At 36.6% G+C, this 17,718-nt stretch overlaps 2 protein-coding genes across 2 annotated transcripts; one reads left to right on the top strand and one right to left on the bottom strand.

Annotated features, from left to right (window-relative positions):
- Positions 1 to 3,310: 3,310 nt before the first annotated feature.
- Positions 3,311 to 5,505, bottom strand: fbxo5 (F-box protein 5; the record flags this gene model as incomplete). The annotated part of the gene is made up of 5 exons (XM_079248835.1): positions 3,311 to 3,571; positions 3,748 to 3,948; positions 4,169 to 4,259; positions 4,548 to 4,718; positions 4,931 to 5,505. 5 exons carry the CDS (start codon positions 5,503 to 5,505, stop codon positions 3,311 to 3,313), a joined length of 1,299 nt encoding a protein of 432 aa, XP_079104961.1.
- Positions 5,506 to 11,118: 5,613 nt separating this feature from the next.
- Positions 11,119 to 16,370, top strand: mtrf1l (mitochondrial translational release factor 1-like). The gene is made up of 8 exons (XM_079248335.1): positions 11,119 to 12,083; positions 12,558 to 12,637; positions 12,759 to 12,863; positions 13,092 to 13,170; positions 14,103 to 14,266; positions 14,408 to 14,525; positions 15,552 to 15,688; positions 15,896 to 16,370. Exons 1-8 carry the CDS (start codon positions 11,678 to 11,680, stop codon positions 16,106 to 16,108), a joined length of 1,302 nt encoding a protein of 433 aa, XP_079104461.1. The 5' UTR covers positions 11,119 to 11,677; the 3' UTR covers positions 16,109 to 16,370.
- Positions 16,371 to 17,718: the final 1,348 nt, after the last annotated feature.

Genomic DNA, 17,718 nt, shown 5'->3' with positions numbered 1-17,718 from the left:
CTAATTGTAAAATAAAAATTAAAAACCTGCCGAGCACGAGAAGGAATGAGCTTTTTTCTCACTTGCCTTCATGCTACCTGACAAACTGCTTCCCTTTTGCAGATATTAAAACACAAAGTCCAGCCACAATCAGAGGTTGGAGGAGCAGTGCGTGTGCTTCTGTTAGATCGGGTGTAATTAGTTGAAATTGGTTTTTCTCACATGTTACTTTCCTCTCAGCCTCTGGGTGCTGACAGTATTATTTTGTACACCGGTCTTCAAATTTAAATTTAGCAGTAGATGTTAAAAAAAAAAACTCATAAACAACATTTTCACAAAAATTTAAAGTGTTCATATCATCTAAATAAAAACTAGTGTATTTTAAGTCTTTGTAATTCTTGCAATCTTGCAGGAACATACAAACATCCTGCCTGCAGCCCATTGAAATGCTAACATGTTAAATTATAGCTTCATAACACAGTAACATGTTTCACATTCTTCTGTATCTGGATGGTGCACAAAAGTTGTCTAACTTGCCCTGTCAGCCCTCCTTCTCTACTCTTTGGATCACCAATATTGTGTTTTGACTGATTCTCAGACACTCAATGAGGTTAGTAGTGTGGCTCAATGCCTTCCCACACACCTCACATGTCATGATGTTGCTGTTTGAGGAGCTGAAACAGCTCCACATATGACTGTGTTTGCATCCAACCATCATTGTCAACACATAATTCCTAAACTAAATGCATAATATTTATTTTTTTGGAGTTTCAGAGAACCATTAGTGATGCATTGTGGAACGACTTCACACTTTTGTCATGGCCTTTTGTGCAACAGAACATGTAACACAAATGATTCCCAAAAAAATAAAGTACCAATGTGTTTATGTGTCATCACTATCAAAAAACTCAGCGACAAGAGACAGCAATGAGACAAATGGGTCATCCTGTATGTCAAAGGTTACCATCTGATGTCAGTGATGCTATTTACAGACCCGTAGTGCTTCTAAGCACGCAACAGCCGATTAGGCAAACAGTTTAGGGGAAATTGCAGATATCCTTGGAGGGAATTTTTAAAGGCTAGTGACTGATTGTTTTAAAATGCGTCCAGGACAGATAAAGAAGATTGCATAGATGTTATCACGCAAAAGCAAACAAACCAGTGCCACCTCAGTTTTTAAGGCATTTTACTTGAAATGGAGCTTAGAGGCTGCTTGAAATAACCTGCTGAACATTTTAAAGTGTAAAGCCGGGGTGGATTGTTACGACAAAAAGGCAAAAAATGCAAGGTTTTTGCAGGTTATATTTAGGACCACAGAATGAAGAATTTAACCAGCTTTTTGCAGTCGTCAATCCAGTCGTCCTCCATACAGTTTATTCCAGTTTAGGGTTGCAGCGAAGCTGGAGCCTATCCCAGCGATTAGGAGGAGATGTTGAAGAGTATTGTTTCATATATAGCATAAATTTTAGCTTTATTTAAAGCTAGTTGAGACAATATATGTTGGGACAGTGTTCCAGTAAAAGACAATACAAAGCAGAAACTGGGATGAATAAACCTCTCTGGCCAGCCACATCCGAAACCTGTTGGTGTAGAAGAATAAACATAAATAACTATCATTTCCTTGTGGATATAAACTGTATAAAGAACGATTACATTAAAATATCCAAAAGCTGCAGCATTGCATGACTGGCTACACGTACATAAGAGATCTTTAGTAGATGCTGAGGTCTTTTTTTTTTTTTTTTTTTTTTTGTCATTTTCAAGCATGAATAGTACAGCACCCACCTTTTTGTCTCACTGTACCTGGATGGTAATGATCCTCCTGCTTCTGTATGTGAAACAGGCTTTCAGTCCAATATTGCACCTATCTATTTATATCTCACAAAAATCTTCTGCCCCATAAGACACTTTTTTGTGTTCCTTTTCTACCAAATAGTTTCTGTCCTCATCACTCAGATATATATTAAAACCAGGTCTGTTTTATAGTAATTATTTAGGAGACATGGAAAATGTGCTGGGTTTTTTTTCCCTGAAGGTTTTCTGTGTGATGTTTCTCTGAAACCAAATCAGCAAAGGAAGTGAAGTTAGAAGAAAAGATGGTGCCCTCTAGTGTTCCAAACATTAATACAGGCCCGGTCAGAGAAATCCATCCACTTTCTTGATCCACACAAGAACTGAACCTCGTTAGCTGCTTTCAGACCACAGGCAGGGTACATCCTGGACAGATTACCTGTCCGTTACAAACAACAGCTTACTCTCAGCTCTAGGGACAACTGAGAACCAGTTCATATGACGTGCATGTTTTTGGACCATTGGAGGAAGCCAGAAAATCCCCACATAAGAAGCAGCAACCTTCACCTTGCAGCCTGGTCCAATAATACATAAAACGATTATAGTTCAAAATAATATGCAAGGTGCCCATTTAAAAAGTCCCATTTTTCACATTGGCTGGACTGGCAAGCATGTCAAATATAAGGAATTTTTACATGTTGCATATATACTCTTTTTACACACACACACACACACACACACACATTATATATATATATATATATATATATATATATATATATATATATATATATATATATATATATATATATATATATATATATACACATACATACATACATACACACACACTTTATATTATATATATTTGTCCTAGTTCTAATATAGGTTTTTTTTAATTACAAAATAAATCATTGGTAAGGTCGATCTATCAACCAACTTTCTTAATGTAAGTTTGTTGTCCTTAGAAATACAAGTGAAAGTGGTAGCAGTAGTAGTAGCTATTGGAATATGGACTTCCCTTTTAATTTGCAAAAAGTAATTAATTTTGTGAGTCAGATACATCGAGCTGTGAAAATGTTAACTGTGATAAAATGATGAATAACCACAAAAAGTACAAGTTTCATGAAAAGTCTATTTACATGCACAAATACAGTAAATATGAACACACTTCCTGAGATAAACATTTATTTAAAAAATATATTTTAAAAAAAATACTTAAAAGTGACACATTTAAATTTAAAAACATCTTAAAACTTATTTTAAGTATATCAGTCTCTTTTTTATATGTAAAAATCAGATGTTTCTGTTGCTCAGAGGCAACAAAGTTTTTTATCCAGATGCCATTTTCTGTCCCAGCAGTGGTAGAAGTGCTTCCCTTATGCAATTCAGCAGTTTCTTCTCAGTCTCTTTATAATGCTCTATTCAACATTGTAAGCAGGTGAAAGTTCAGGCAGAGGAAATTCAGCTGCAGCTTAAATGACCCAACCCAGTCGAGCTTTTGAAGAAAAAAAATTTAAGAACCCCAAATTCATCTTCATCACAACCGCTTGACGCTCCTCTTGCTGCGAGTGCTTCCCGGTACGATGGTGGTCGTCCTGCCAGATGAGATACTGGAACGAGGCTGCACAGTTCTGCAGGGGCTCGAGTCGTGAAAAGGTTCTTGACAGCGGGTGCAGAAGTCAAAGCGACAACTGGAGCGATTGCATGTGGCCCTCTGGATCTCTGGGATATGAGTCGCCGGTGAGCCACAACGTTTACAGGGACGCAGAGACTGGTGTGCTTTCAGCTTTCTGGCAGCCTGGACATGGAAACAGAGAAATTCAAGCGATCACGTTTATCTGCACTCAACCTAAATAACAGATATTTTGTCCCTTTTTTCTGAATCCTATGAATCTTAGAAAGTTATGGTGAGTTATTTGTAGTTTGTTTTTGTTTTTTTTAAACCAGTTAAGTGTAAAAAGTAACGGCACTCACCTGCATGTATTCATCGAAACGTGTATTGTGAGTGTTGGGCAAGCTGCCTTTCTGAGAGGGAGTAGTACATCTGCTAGGTGCAGATGAGGAAGGTGAGGAGCTTGAGGAGGCCAGAGCCTGTATGCAGGAAAACACCATCCTGGACCCAGTCAAATCTCTCGTCAAACCACAAGCTCTATGTCTCAGAGAGTTCCTTGATTCCTAAAAAAGTTAAACACGTTAGAACTAAAAGAAATGTAGACGAGGACCACACATGCACTGTAACCGTCAAAACCTGCTAACCCAGAATCCGCTTTCTTTTAACTCGTGCTTCTGTTTCCAGTCTGAATGAATGTGATGTAAGGTGGCAAATACACCCCCCGAGGAGATTAATAAAAGTTTCTTAGATCCAGTGTGATTATTGCGTGGTCCGTTTGCTCACCCTGAGTGCCTCCTCAGCTTGCAGACACCGGCTCAGAGCTGCTGCATCCTCACAGATGATCTTCCTCCACGTTCTGCTTACTTGTTTACAGCTGTGGAGAAACACACTGACATATGAATGCACTGCAGACAAGACGAAAGCAAAATCATCAAGTAAAAAAGGTAGAACTTCCAAGCTTCCATTTCCACACACACACACTTTTAGTGACCACAACTTTCACAATAGTACACACACTGGGTGCCAGTAGTAGTTATCTCTCATCTAGCCTGAATTTCCTGCTCGTTTTCTTATCAGCTGTTGTTAATAACAATCAACTTGCACCCTTTGACATACTTGTTGGTCAACTTTTTGTCTGGATGGTGAACAAGCTTTAACTTACCTAATGAGGTCCATGTCACCCAGCAGGGAGAGGATCAGTGTTAAGATGGTTTTCATATTCCTGGACAGCAGAGATGGAAATATGTCTACATACTCCAGGCCCATCTGACGTCCAATCACGCGATCCAAAACATGATCCTCTGCTACCTTTGAGACGATGCTCCAGTCATACCTAAAAGGAAAACCAACCAGTAAAATGAAGCACCAAGAAGCTGTTTTAGCTGCTGTTTTTACTTTGAACAATGTTAAGTGTTAAAACATCTCAACATAAGAAAGATTTGTCAACATTTGCACCATTCACCAAGAATATTCATCTTTCAATGTGCATTTTCTTTAACATTTATTTTTATTTTTAAAAGATATGATGAAAGGATCTCATCTTACCGCTTATTCTTCTTGTAGCTTTTTGCAAGTTCCTCACACACAGTCTGCTGGAACTTCAGAATGGGCAGACTGACGTCGCTGTGTGTGGTGGAAGGGGTTGATGATTGAGCAAACCTTCTCTGCTTTTCCACAGGAGTATTAAACAAAGACACTGGATGAATGGATTTAGCCCCTCCTTGACACTTAGAGGAAGATAAAACTATCTTTTCTTGAGATTTTGAAGCAGAAGAAAACAGCATTGCTGTGGGTTTCCCCAGAACTTGATCTTTCTCTTCATCCACATGGTTCTCATAAATCTGACTGTTATGCAATGAGAGATAGCCACTGTCCTCAAACACCTCATCCAGGGTCCCTTCATGATCCCTGCTGGCACTGTTTTCCTTGTCGTGGACTGTTCTGGTGTTGTTCTTGGTCGAGAATAACACCGTGGTCGATGCTGGAGTGGGGAACTGAGGTTTGATGGGGGTGGGTTCCTTCACGGGGGAAGCTTTGAGGTGAAGCACCTTGGACTCCAGAGCAGCAGAGCTTTTTTCCTTTGCGATGTCCATTGCAGCCTCGTAGAAACGATATTTCATGGTAACTGTCTTCCAGTTAAACATGCACAGTCTGATGAATATAGTTTTCTGCGGAAAAAAGTGGCAAAGCAGGAGTTTTGTTAAGTTTCATTTACTGAATGTGAGCGGAACCATCCACGCAGCACGACCTCTTAAAAAGCTAGACTAAGCTACACTTCACATAAAAGTTTACACAAAGTTGACATAAAGGGGTAAATCTATCTGGTTTATATCTATGTAGCTAATAAACATGTTGAGCTTATTATTTAACCTGTAAGTTGATTATTTTTTAGGACTGATATTTGATTTTGGCGCGATGTGGATTTGGCGGAAAGATAACGATGACGTGAAGATGCATCCATCCATCCTTCCCTTTTACATAATTTTAAAAAAAATATCCATTTTATTTAGGTTCCCATGCACATTAATAGATACATGATTGGTGTTTTAATATATTAAAACAACATGATATAGCTAACAACTATTATTTACCTGGTAAAGCGTACTGTATGTAGCTGGTAACTAAGTAGCTTAGTTAAATGTAAAAGTTTGCATGAAGCTACACAAAGTTCTCTGCCTGCACAACGTGATGTCTTAATTTACTGAGCTATTATTGTTAACATTAATTTATTTCTGCAAATCAGTTGACTATTAAAACCAATCCGAGTTGCCATATTTGCTGACAAAGCTGAATAATAAAGAGGAAAATGTAAAGTCTGGTGGATATTGATTAGCCTAAAGATTCTCACCTTATCGTCTTTAGGAAAAATTCGGGTAGATAAAAATTTCCCTCCTTACAGCGAAGCTTCTTCTCAGCAGAGCCTTGCTACGGCAACGTTAAATGCTCTATGACTGACTGAAAGTCCGCCAGATGCGGAGTCTCATTTGAAATCCGTGCGCAAAAGGCGCAAACCAATCAACGCTCAGGGATTGTTTGCCCCCCTTTAAAGCCTCGACCAATGAGATTTGACTGCAACTGTCGTGACGTTATCCCGTAATCGACGTGGTCCTACAAGTTTGTCAGTCGATGGGAAACACAGTGGATAAAAATGGACCCACTGTCTGTGGATTTAAAACGTAGCTATTCTAGGTGTTTTCACTAACAGGCTCATCTACCTGCAGTGGAGCTGAGCTACTTAAATTCACCTGGTTTAGTAACTGGTTGAAAAGTGCTGCCGGACAGGATTTCTACTTCTACTTTATACAGTTGTGCAGTTGTGGTATTCATACCCTCTCATTAAAGAAAAGGCTGAATTGACAACAGTCACTCAAATAACTGGAGACTTAAAAAAAGGAACAATAACTAAAAATTTGCAAAAAATATAATTTAGTAATATAAGACACTGTTTTTTTTCATTTGATTGAGTTGAAGACAGAAAAAAAAAAAAAAAAAAAAAAAAAAAAAAAACCCAAACAAATTGGTCCTGGACAAATTAGAGCACTTTTCTGTTGAACAGTGGGACAAAATACCTGTCAACAGGTACAAAAGTCTGACTGGGAGGAACAGAAAACACCTGACTGTAGCGGAAACATTAAAGGATTTTCAACAAAATATTAGTTTATGAGTAATGTAATATGTAATAAATTATCTTATTTGTTTGCTTTAAAAATATACATTTCTATTGAATCAGAATTAGAAAATAGTGTAATGATTTTCATAATTTTTTTTATGTATTATTACTTTAGTCAATTTCAGCCTATTTTACAGACAGCTGTTTTTTTCCTTCTTTAATGAAAGGGTATGAATAAATATGTGCAAAACTGTACATCTCTGTATATAACTTTGTGATATCACTGAGTTTTGTCACTGTGAGCATTTTTAAGCTTTTTCTTATCTGACTTGAAAAGATGGCTGAAAATGTCCTTCACAGCTAAGCATTAATAGGCACATGTAAGTTTCACATACATAAAATGAAATGTGTGGGGAAAAAAAGCCCCCTTTTTCTCTCTTCCAAAAAATTGATCTATGTACTTATTTTCATGTGATCCAAAAATTGATCTGTACTAACCTAAAACTTACTAAAACCATACATCTGTGCAAACTATACAACTACATCACTAGTTGATTCCCCTTGTATTATACTGTTTAATTTATTTGTTGTTGTTCCTTTTTAATGATCATGTTCATGATTACACTTTGTAAAAACTGACTCATGTAATAATTTTTCAAAAACTTAATAAAAGAAATAAATAATCGGCACATAAACCCTTTTAAAAGTTACCAACTTTATGCTTGCTTTAACTATGTTTTTTTTAAAGATATGTTTCCTTAAAAAGTGGCATTTATTCCTAATGATGAAAATGGTATTTATCTAATTTCATTTAATCTTGTCCAATTGCAGCAGATATTTTTAAAGATCAGGAAATAAACAGGGATGCACATTGCCACAACTTTAAATGATAGGACTCTTTTTTCTATTTGAAAAAATTCCACTTGCTAATTTCAGTAATAATAAATGTTCATTGACAACATATATAATTGTAATTGATATTGACATATTATAGATTACACTTAAAATTCCAACATGTATGTGCATTTTCATAGATAAAATCAAATTTAATTGTCGCAGAGGAGTGATTTGCCAAATATCTCACCTAAATTTACTTTTGGTTTCTACCATCTTGTTGGAAGGTAATTTGTAGGAACAACAAACAGTAAACATTGTATCATGTTGTAATATAAATTTACAAAGCTTCTACATGCTGCTATACTTTTTTTTTTTCTTTGGTCTCTGAAAGCCTGATAGACATAAGCATGTTTTCTTTGGAGGAGGCAGGAAACATTTGTGAGGTTTAACAGCACAGATAACACAAGAATTATCGTCTGATTTTTGTCAATTCTGTCAATTTTTGTCAATTCTTCATAAAAAAAAGACTAAGATTCATTGTCTGGGTTTTATCAATCATTCATAAAAAAAAAAAAAAATTTAAAAAAAAGACTTTAAGGGCTGCACGGTGGAACAGTGGTTAGCACTGTGGCCTCACAGCAAGAAGGTCACTGGTTCAATCCTTGGCTGGGGAGGGGTTTGGTCAGTGGCCTTTCTGTGTGGAGTTTGCATGTTCTCCCCATGTATGCATGGGTTCTCTCCAGGTACTCCAGCTTCCTCCCACCATCCAAAGACATGCATGTTAGGTTAATTGGCCACTCTAAATTGCCCCTAGGAATGAGTGTGAGCATGAGTTGTTGTTCATCTCTCTGTGTGGCCCTGCGATGGACTGGCAAGCTGTCCAGGGTGTACCCTGCCTGTCGCCCAAAGCCAGCTGGGATAGGCTCCAGCTTCCCCGCGACCCTGAATTGGAATAAGCGGTTCAGACAATGAATGAATGAAAAAAAAAGACTAAGCAATTGCAATTATAAACTGTTGTTGGCAACTCTTGCATGGCAAAAAAGAAGAAGAAAAAGTGATCTAAGACAGCTGTATATGCAGAATTTCACGCCCCTAGCTGGAATGTGTGAAGTGTCTCTTTCACTGAAACCAAACACCAAGGAAGTTTTGGGGGATGGATTTTGGAAATGCAGATGTTATTTAATTTTATCTTTTGCACTTATTGCCAAAGTAATTACTAAACTGTGTTAAGATGTAATGAGTATGTTGGTTAGAAATATACAATGAAGGTTAGTAAATGTAGAACAAATTATATAAAAAAAGACTCAGTGAAATAGAAGTTTGTAGAACAACTTTGCATATTGAAGTACTTTATGCTAATTTAACGATTATCCGTACCATCTGTCATGTCTTCTTTTCAAAGGTAAATTTACAAGTCTACACAGTCATTTCAGTTGCAGACAGGAAAGATGACTTCATGATGTTTGTTTCCTGTCTCATTTCATTTGGCCAGTGGGTCAAAATGTAAATAGCCTTAATTGTTCTTGCTATCATTTTTACATTCTTGTTGTGTCTAAATTCCTAAAAACTAAGAGAGAAAGTAAATCTATAGTAGCGGGTCAAATATCATTTAGAAATCCCTTACTGTTGTACGACATAATTTTTACACATGCTTTTAATTTATTTAAAGGACATACATATGGGAACTGCTTTGACAAAAAGTATCTTGTCACAAGTTTCATTAAAAGCACAATGTACAGAGACGCATGTGGCAATGATTCAGCATGTTTATTGATTTAGAAATAGGGTTAACAATTGAAACTAATATATTACCATACATTTGGCAAAACATGAAGAAAGTCATTGCACAGGTTGTCGAATGTGTTTTTATGTACCAGCACATGCAGAGATAAAGGAAACATGTCACTGCCACAATAATAATAATAAAAAAAAGTTAAAGGGTGGCTAAATACATATAAAAACAAATATGAATTTTTTTATTTTTTTTTTATTTTTTTTTTTTAAGTTTTTCTCTGTCAAATCATTTGGTGTCATTAGTTTTTGAGCCTTCACATTTTTGTTAATTACTTTACAGTAAAATCAGGCTCAGAGCTTGTAATAACTGTCTCGAAAAAGATTATCCAATCTAGAGACAATACTGAAAATAAACAAGTAAAAAGTAAAATACCGACTTTATGCGGTCATACAGCAAGACAGCATGTGGACCATAGACATCTTAAATACATAGACGCATCATTGAGCGCTGGAGAGAGAACCAGCGGGGCCGCCATATTGGATGGGTCTTCGCTTTCTAGTCTTGCTGCAGAGTCGACGTAGTTTCCCCACATAACTGTTTTCTGTGGAACAACGTGTATATATTACACACTAACAAAACACTTTTCTACATAACTGGTTAATGAATAATGTTAACACAGTGAATATTCTACTAAAATGCAAATGATAAATTTGACTTCTATGAGGTGTTTATGTAAAAATATATTAATGCTTCACAAAGAGAGTTTTATATGGTGGCATGATACCTCGGAGGTTAAGTTTTTACCGGCTTTATCTGTTTGTGTTCAAGATAACGAAAGTTATGGACAGATTTTCATGAAATTTTCAGGACTTGTTGGAAATGTGAAAGGGGAGAACTGATTTAATTTTGGTGCTGATCCGGATCACCATTTGGATCCAGGAACTTTTTAATCTTTCTCTCTTCTTTTATTGAATTATTATTAAATTAATACATGTAAATAAAAGAAAGAGTCAACCGTAGTCAAGAGAAAGCAGCAACTATTCCCGTAATTTGTTCAGCATATGGTTGCAGTATTCGGTGAAATATTGAAAGCAGATCATGTGGAATTACATTTCAAAGGTTGGATAATAATTTATATAACCAGATAAAGATAGATATATAGATAAATCCAAATGCATCAATAAACAATCAAACATGTTAGTATATACATTTATTTATGTAGTGGCTACCTTATGTCTTAGTTAAATAGCATATAAAAAATATTTTAGCATAAACGCACGTTGTTTTTAATGTTTTACAGTAATCTGTATAATAAAAATATCTCTGCCCTTTGTAAGAGACCAAACTGTGAGAAAAATCAGGTAAATATTCGTGAAGTTATTGTTGTGGTTGAGCCTAACACCTTACAAATAAATGCATTGGAGGCGCATGAGAGACCCATCCAAGATGGCGGCGCGATGAGACGTCAGCAAGATGTTGACCTGCTTTACCCACGAAGAAGATATATAGTCACTGCGCGTGCGCTACGTAGTCAATATGTCTGCGCCCGTCAACAAGGTGGTAAAAGATCAGTATTTTATACTTTCTAAGTCTTTTATTAGAGAGATGTAAAACAAACTATGAATTAAATATCTTTATTTAACTCTACGGCAATGTTTTCGACAAACAGGAAAACGTAAACGAAGGCGCTGACTCCTTTTGGATCGCATATCAGCAAAGAGTTTTATTTACTGTTAAATTGTTTTATTTTTCCAAGTTAACAATCTTCTCTTTATTACTATATCACAGATAAACAGTTCACCTTAATGACAGGATTTTAAAGAATAATGTTTTGAGTCTGTTATTATGTTTTAGCGGTAATGGTTAGTTGCTGACATGACTTAATCATTAAATATGAAATATGACAAAAATAGTGATATATATATATATATAAGCTGGATTTAAGAATGTCATTACTGTGTATTAAATTTATCTTAGAATAGCTAATGAAAAACAGTGATTAACAACTAAATATATTAAAACTTTATATGGAAGCATCGTCTAGCAAACAGTGGTTAAGTTATATATTAGTTCACTGCTACTCAGTTTTTCACTCTGATTATTTAATACAATGGCTTACAGAAGGTTTATTAACCATTTTCTAAGAGGAAGTGAGCGTTTTTCCTGCTTTAAGAAAGCACCACATGTCATCACCAAAACAGTTCATAAACAAGTCATTCATGGCTGTGGCAGAAGCAAAATAGCTCTTCATACATGTGCACCGCTGATGGTGAAGCTGCTGTCTGTGAATGAGCTTTTTGCAAAGAGGTCTCTGCATGAGCACCTGAAGATGATGGAGACAGAGTACAATGAGTGTTTACAAGCGGTCACTGGAAGTGCAACAGAAGATCAGAGCAGCGAAGATGAAATGAGGACAAAGAGGACCAAAGTGTCCCTGCTGGCTCCTCTCATCCAGAGCATCAGAGAACTGGACAAGAAACAGAAAGAGCTCGCAGAGACTGAAATGCTTCTGAAAGGTGAGCTGGGAAGAATAAATCTATTTCTAACTATTAAGAGCTGCTTTTGTTTTTCCAAGAGCAGATGTTAAATTAGTGGTTTTAGCCAATTAATTAAAACAGGAATATGTTTATATTAGGGGTGGGAAAATCAAATCGAAAAATCTGGAATTTTTTACTTCACAATTTTAAAATGGATTTTTTGTTATTTTTATTGATCTTTTTACCTGTCTTCTTGTGCGTTATAGCAGCAGAATGATGGTCTGGCTACTCTGTTGTTTTTTCCTCATTGAAATCAAGAAAAATGACGAGCAAAAAAAAGCTTTATACATTTTTTTTGTTTTTTAATCTTCAAAAATCTGCAAAAATCAAATAATTGTGACAATCACAATTTAAATCAAATTGGCACCCAAAAAAATCGAATCGAATCGGGACAAAAGCATATTGTCACAGCCCTGGTTTATATTAAATGTGTGATTCTGTCTTTTCTGAAAGATGATGATCCCGCCCTGCGAGAACTGGCAGAGCAGGAAAGAGAAGCCTGTTTGCAGGATATTAACAATCTAAGACAGAAGGTAAGACATTTGATTTTCTGACTAGATACTGCATCAAGACATCAAAGGTCATTAAAAAAGACTTTCCAGTATTATTTGTTGCCCTAATGTTTTTGTAAATCATCAATGCTTCCCCAATCAGATCCTGGATCTGTTGATCCCTGAGGAGGAGGCAGATCTGAGCGACCTCGTTTTGGAAGTCACTGCTGGTGTTGGGGGTCAAGAGGCAATGCTGTTCACTGCTGAGGTCTGATCAAACATTAATGTATATTTTGTTGATGTGTCTTGATGTTATTTAAAACCATTGCCCTGTTATATGTACATATTTTAATAACAATTTGCATGTTTACATGTTGACTTGTGTCAAATTTATTATTGCAAAAAACAGTTGAAGTCTGATGAAGCACCAAGAAAAGAATGTTTTCACAGTTTCTATATATTCACATGCTACTGCTCGGTCCTCTCTGCTGTGAAGGTGTTCGACATGTATCAGGGCTTCGCTCAGCACCACGGCTGGTCCTTTGACATCCTGGAACATATGACGAGTGATCTAGGTCAGTGGATTCAGAAATTCTCATTATGACTGAGTAAAGGTTTAACTGGTCAATACTATTTGTCATTTAGTATCTGCTACTTGATTAAGGATATCTATTAAGGTTCTGTTAAGGAACATAAAATCAAGAGAAGTGCAGATTAGTTGGCCCTTTTAGTAGGGTCAGCTACATTCTGTAATTACGCAACTTCAGTAAACTGTCATTTTAGGCTTCTGTCTTTCATCCATCCACAGATTAAAATGAGAAAACAAGGTTTCTCTTCTGAACCTAAATAAAATAGATGATTTGTTGTTGTTGCATCATTACTTTTTCAATTATTTTGTGTTTTGTGTTTTTGTTGCTTTCACCAAAAAGTTTGTTTTAGATTTGTTTTGCAAGTGTAAACTATTTAATAAATATTCTTCTTATTATTATTGTTATTTTTCTTATTCTTCTTCTTTTTTTTTTTTAAAAAATATTTATTATTATTGTCATTATATAGATTAAGGTTTTATAGTTTACAGTATATTTGAAAGACATTAGGAATACCTTTTTGCAACTTTTCAAACATTTTGGTAAAAAAAAACATATTGATGCAACTCAATTTATGCAGATGTTTTTCCACATTAAAGTTATGAAGAGTTTAGCTATTTATCTAGTATCTCAAATAAAATGAAAGTGATGATATTCGATTTGATCTTACCTTATTTTGGCTTTCTTTCTTTTCAACTATTAATATTGCAATAACATGTAACAAACACAAGGGGGAGCCTTTGCTCTGAAACCAACTTGGCAAATATTTCACATAATCATGCCTTTATGAAGGTAAAACTTAATAATTGCAGCCCTATTTCAACATTGTCCATTAAGGCTGTGAAAAGTATTTTAGTTGAGGTAGAAGTTACCTAAATAATAATACTGAGGATTAGTACTAACGGTTCTCGTGCATCCAGGTGGACTTCGTCACGCATCTGCCAGTATCAGCGGTCTTCAGAGCTACAAGAAGATGAAATTTGAAGCAGGAGTTCATCGAGTTCAGAGGGTTCCCAAGACTGAAAAACAGGGCCGGATGCACACCAGTACCATGACTGTGGCTGTGCTGCCTCAACCCACTGAGGTATGGCTGCAGAAAGTAGTTAAATGGTAGAAGTCACTGGCTGTTAATACGACCCCATTTCAGCCAGCAAAACAAGTTTGCTCTACAGCTGAGTGTTTGTTCTGTTGCTCAGCTGCTGTTTACTTTTCATGCTCTTTTTAGATCTCTTTCACAATAAACCCAAAGGACCTGAAGATAGAAACAAAGAGAGCAAGTGGAGCTGGAGGTCAACATGTCAACACAACAGACAGCGCAGTTAGAATAGTTCATCTTCCAACAGGTAAAAACTGGAAACACATCGTGGTACTGCAGATTAAACACACTGTGCATCAGAGCTTTTTATGCTCTGAGATGTTTTACTTTATGTACAATAAGTTATAAAGTAAAAATGGCAATTGGCTGTCTTTATTTTTTACCCCTTACACCTGAACTGTTGACAGAAAGTTACCCTTCCTGGTTTTTATTCTGTTTGAGCAGTCTTACTCTTAAAAAGGAGTTAGCTTGTTAAGCAGGAAACAGTTAATTTTCCTGTTTGAAAGTGCCTTTGGATACGTTTTGTTTGGACTACAGACAGCTTCAATGCCAGAAAAGTTGAAATACTGTGATTTTTAGCATCTTAGATGTTTACTGCAGGCCAAACTGTGTGACAAGATTTTGCAATAGTGAAGAGAACCACATACTCTGAATGTCTAAATGCTTTTTATGAACCGATAGACTGTTAAATGACTAAAATGATGACTACAGTGTGTATAGAAATATTTTCCAGTTACCAACTCGCTTACAGTAGCTTGGCTGTTATGATCTAAACTTGAGCAGACGTCATGCAGACAATGTTTTTGTTCCCACAGCTCAAGCCGATATGCATTTTCATTTAATTTGCCACAAAGTGGGGTTTTGCTCATTTGACTTCCATCTAAACTCTTCAGGCCTGTTTGGTTTTTACACAAAAGCAACTGCATGAGAGGATTGCACAGCGTGCATCACGCGTTAGAGAGCCCAGCATTCTCTAAAGTTAAAATGGGGGCGGAGTGGTTTCTGCAAATTGTGTTGCATTGTCTCAATAATGTCCAGGCATTAAATAACATTATGTTTACATATAATAAAAAATGCGTTCAGTAATTTTTAATTTGATTTTTATTTTTATAAATGTGCATCTTTCTACAGTTGTGTAGATTTTAAAGTTATTTTCTGGTCTTTGTTTGATGCAAAAGCTGTAAAATGAGTCCAAGTCAGAGTGGAGGCCTGTAAAGATCTGGTCATCAGTTTTTCTTTTGTTTGAATTTTGCTTTTGATTTTTTTTATTTAGGTGTTGTTGCAGAGTGCCAACAGGAGCGCTCCCAACTAAAGAACAGAGAGAAAGCAATGAAGGCTTTGAGAGCAAAACTGTACAGCATGAAGCTGGAGGAAGAGACAAGTAAGCGCTACAACCAGCGCAAAATTCAGGTGAGATCTGTTCAGAGGGGAAAAAAGCTAATGGAGTTAGTCCAACTGCAACTGGAAATATGCATGTGTTAACATTTATTATCAAAGATACAGGATGTTTGATGTATTTGGTTTAATTTTTTATCCAAAAAAGGAAAAAGAAACTTTACAAAATTTAGATAGATGATGTTTCAACTGTCAATAAACACTGAAAGTTGTCTCTTCCAGATTGGCACCAAAGGTAGATCAGAGAAGATTCGAACCTACAACTTTCCCCAGGATCGTATCACAGACCACCGCATTGGCATGACTGTACATGATGTCAAGAGCTTCCTGCTGGGAGAAGATCTGCTAGATGATATGAACTGCTCCCTGCAGGAATTCTCCAACCAGGAGACACTCATGGATCTGCTGGAAGAGAGCAACCAGGAGGGCTCATGAGTGGGGAGCTGTAAGAGAGGAATCTGCTCACTGCAAGTTTTAGCAAAGTTCCAACACTGTAATATTTGTCATTTCAACTGTGCTTTAAAAATGCACCTACCACAGTGCATCAAACAAGGGAACAAGTGCTTCTTCGAAACCGCAAGACTGGAACGTGGTTGCAAAGACTTATTATAAAAAGACTTCTGTTAAAACACTCGAAGCCTTTTAATTTTGATGTAAAAAGAAACGACGCATTGGAAGGATGAGCTGTAAAAGTTTTCTTAAGCATGTGGTTCCTTTTTGAGAAACCTGATAGAAAGGAAAACACAAAGCAGTGTATATTAAAATGTCTTATCATCAAGTTAATGACTGGTTTCCTGTCTGAAAGTCATTAAAACATGGACAGATTACCTGAAGAAGTCCATTAGTGAGAAATCTGGAGGCTCAGGAAGCCAAGGAAGAAGTATTGCAGAACTGAAATGGAGAAGTGGTAGAGATGTTAACTGCTTAAAAAAACATAATAAATGACCAAAAGCAGAACAAATAGATGCCGGACTGCCAAAACTGGACACAAGGCAAAAATCCAACAAGAAAAAACAAACAAGTAGTGAAAATTCTGCAAAATCTTTGTAAAAAAAAAAAAAACAAAACACACACATCTGCTTAGTTTCTGGTTGAGTCTCACTTAGCCTTGGTTTCCATCTCTCAGTTTGCACACAGTTCAGTGATTCATCTTAGTCCCTCCCACCAGAGATGCTAGAAGAGGACAAAAGGAGACAGCAAGTGAGGTAATAGTCTAGTAGTATGGGCTGCATGGGGGTGTAGTGGTTAGCATTGCAGCCTTGGGTGGGGGGAGGTTTGAACAGTGGCCTTTCTGTGTACACTGGCTTTCTCCTACCCACATTATGTGTGATCGGTCAATTCCTATGGTTAATTGATCACTTCTCACATGTAAGTTGCTTCTGATAAAAGCACATGCCAAATGACTGTAGAATAGAATAGTCATGGAACAAAGTGAAAAATCCTTTCTTTGGAGTTGTCATTAAAAAAATCAGTTCAGTATGAACTGTGACACCACTGCCTCAGACTATTATTTTATTATGGCTTACTGCTTTTTAATTATTTCTGTCAGATGGGTGCACAGCGCCCTTGTGAAAAACTAAATACTTTATTGTTAATGTACTGTGTGTGATTCATATTTGTTGGACAAGGGTTACATCAAAAAGTTGCAGGATGGTAGATGGGATGAACTTTGCCCCCCCCTGAGTATTTCACCCTGTAGTTCCCCAGCAAGTTTTATCTCATCCTGATCTTCTTATCAAAGTCCATTTCAGGAACCCATCCATCCATTGTCAGTACCTGCTTATCAGAGGTGGCAATTCCTGATCCAGAAAGTTGCTGTCAGTGAAAACACCTGTTCTAAATGTACAGGTAGATCCAAAAACATAGCAGGACTTTTACTTTCTGGACCAGGAATTGCCACCTCTGCTGCTTGTTGCACTACAGGGCTGGGGCTGAAGCCTATCCCACGTGCAATCAGCCAAAAGGGAGGGTATGCCCTACAGACCCCTGCAGGGCCTTTGGAAAATTATTTGTCTTCCAAAGGATTTTCCAGTAATAACCAAGTC

The sequence above is a fragment of the Telmatherina bonti genome (genome assembly GCF_933228915.1).
Source record: "Telmatherina bonti genome assembly, chromosome: 11".
NCBI classification, from domain to species: Eukaryota; Metazoa; Chordata; class Actinopteri; order Atheriniformes; family Telmatherinidae; genus Telmatherina; species Telmatherina bonti.
The sequence above is the reverse complement of the archived record's forward strand: the minus strand, read 5'-3'. Positions and strand labels throughout refer to the sequence as shown.